This window comes from Pterocles gutturalis, unplaced genomic scaffold, assembly GCF_000699245.1.
Source record: "Pterocles gutturalis isolate BGI_N339 unplaced genomic scaffold, ASM69924v1 scaffold16183, whole genome shotgun sequence".
Lineage (NCBI taxonomy): Eukaryota > Metazoa > Chordata > Aves > Pterocliformes > Pteroclidae > Pterocles > Pterocles gutturalis.
The window spans coordinates 25,300-26,570 of record NW_010120777.1 but is presented as its reverse complement, the minus strand read 5'-3'; the positions used below and the strand labels follow the sequence as shown (position 1 = coordinate 26,570).

The 1,271-nt window shown below is 45.7% G+C and overlaps 1 protein-coding gene across 2 annotated transcripts in view; it reads left to right on the top strand.

The window, feature by feature from the left end:
- The window catches only part of GLRA1 (glycine receptor, alpha 1), a 39,583-nt gene that overhangs the window by 15,909 nt on the left and 22,403 nt on the right, over nucleotides 1-1,271 (top strand). The window contains exon 2 of one of the 2 annotated variants that reach the window (XM_010077017.1): nucleotides 92-222. In XM_010077017.1, the coding sequence (XP_010075319.1) occupies nucleotides 92-222 (131 nt within the window). Of the gene's footprint in view, nucleotides 1-91; nucleotides 223-1,271 lie in introns of those variants that run through there. The other variant, XM_010077018.1, reaches the window with a different exon arrangement.

Sequence of the window (1,271 nt, the reverse complement as noted above, 5' to 3'; positions counted from 1 at the left end):
AATGAGATACTGACTGCTCAGTTTCTGGACCCCAAACCCTCCCCGATATGGGATGTACACTAAAACCTCCTCTTTCTTTCTACTCAAACAGCCTGGCAGCCTCCAAAGAAGCTGAAGCAGCAGCACGATCTGCCCCCAAACCCATGTCTCCTTCCGATTTCTTGGATAAGTTGATGGGGCGAACTTCAGGATATGATGCCAGGATCAGACCAAATTTTAAAGGTATGCAAACCCTCTGCTTTTGTGGCTTTGTTTCAATTTGGAACTGGAAACTGTATGCAATCCTCACGAATGCCTCCCTAACTGTATATGGAATACAAACAATCTTTATGTTCATGGGAAATATATATGATAATGAGAGATTTGGCACACGGATGCCTTGTAGATGTCTGGAAAGACACGTGATTTCCACCAAGAAGGGAAACAATCTTGTAACAACTTTACACACAGATAATATAGGGATCAGGGATCCTGCCAAACCAGAGACCAGCAGGGAACTGAACCTCTTACAGATTAGGAGAGAAACTTCAACTTTTCCCCCTAAGTCACTGCCCACAGCACCTTTAATAATGGTTAATGCTCCCCCTGACACTCACTGAAGCTGAGAGGAGTCTCTCCCGTCAGCTCCAGAGGAATTCAGCGAGATGCCAGGGCAGCTCCGACCTGCCACTACTCCCCACAGGCAAGGGGCTCTCGAGCTAGTGCCCAACACAGCTCCATCCCAACCCCATTTCCCCAATGGCAGCCAAACAGCATTGGAACAGGCCTTGGAAGAGGCAACAGAATATCTTTCTTTGCTCCTTAAAGCAACTCTTCTAACAAGGGTGGGTTTTATGGGATTTTTTAACTGAGCTCACATTCCCAGACCTATTTGCCCTTGACTCACACACCAGAGATAAAGTTGGACCTGTCCCCTCTCAGCCACTGTCCAGCCCTCTTCAATGCTTATTTCATTCACTTCTTTTGTTTCCTACCACCAATTCCTGCTCACCCCTAGAGCCCCTGGCAATGCTAACACAGTGCTCCCAGGACCCATTAATCATGGTGACAGCACTTGCCATCCAGCTGTGAGCAGCGAGCTCTATTCTGGGCTTTTAAACTCAAAAATAGGTGGGAAGCTTATGTTTCGTACCCAACTAGGCAACAGAAAACACTGCTGGTTTTATCCAAATCACAAAGAGTTAAAAAAACCCACACTGTAAACCTGCCTACCACTAAATTATGCACGCACACAAAAGAAATTAAACTTTAATATTTAATGAGCTGTATAC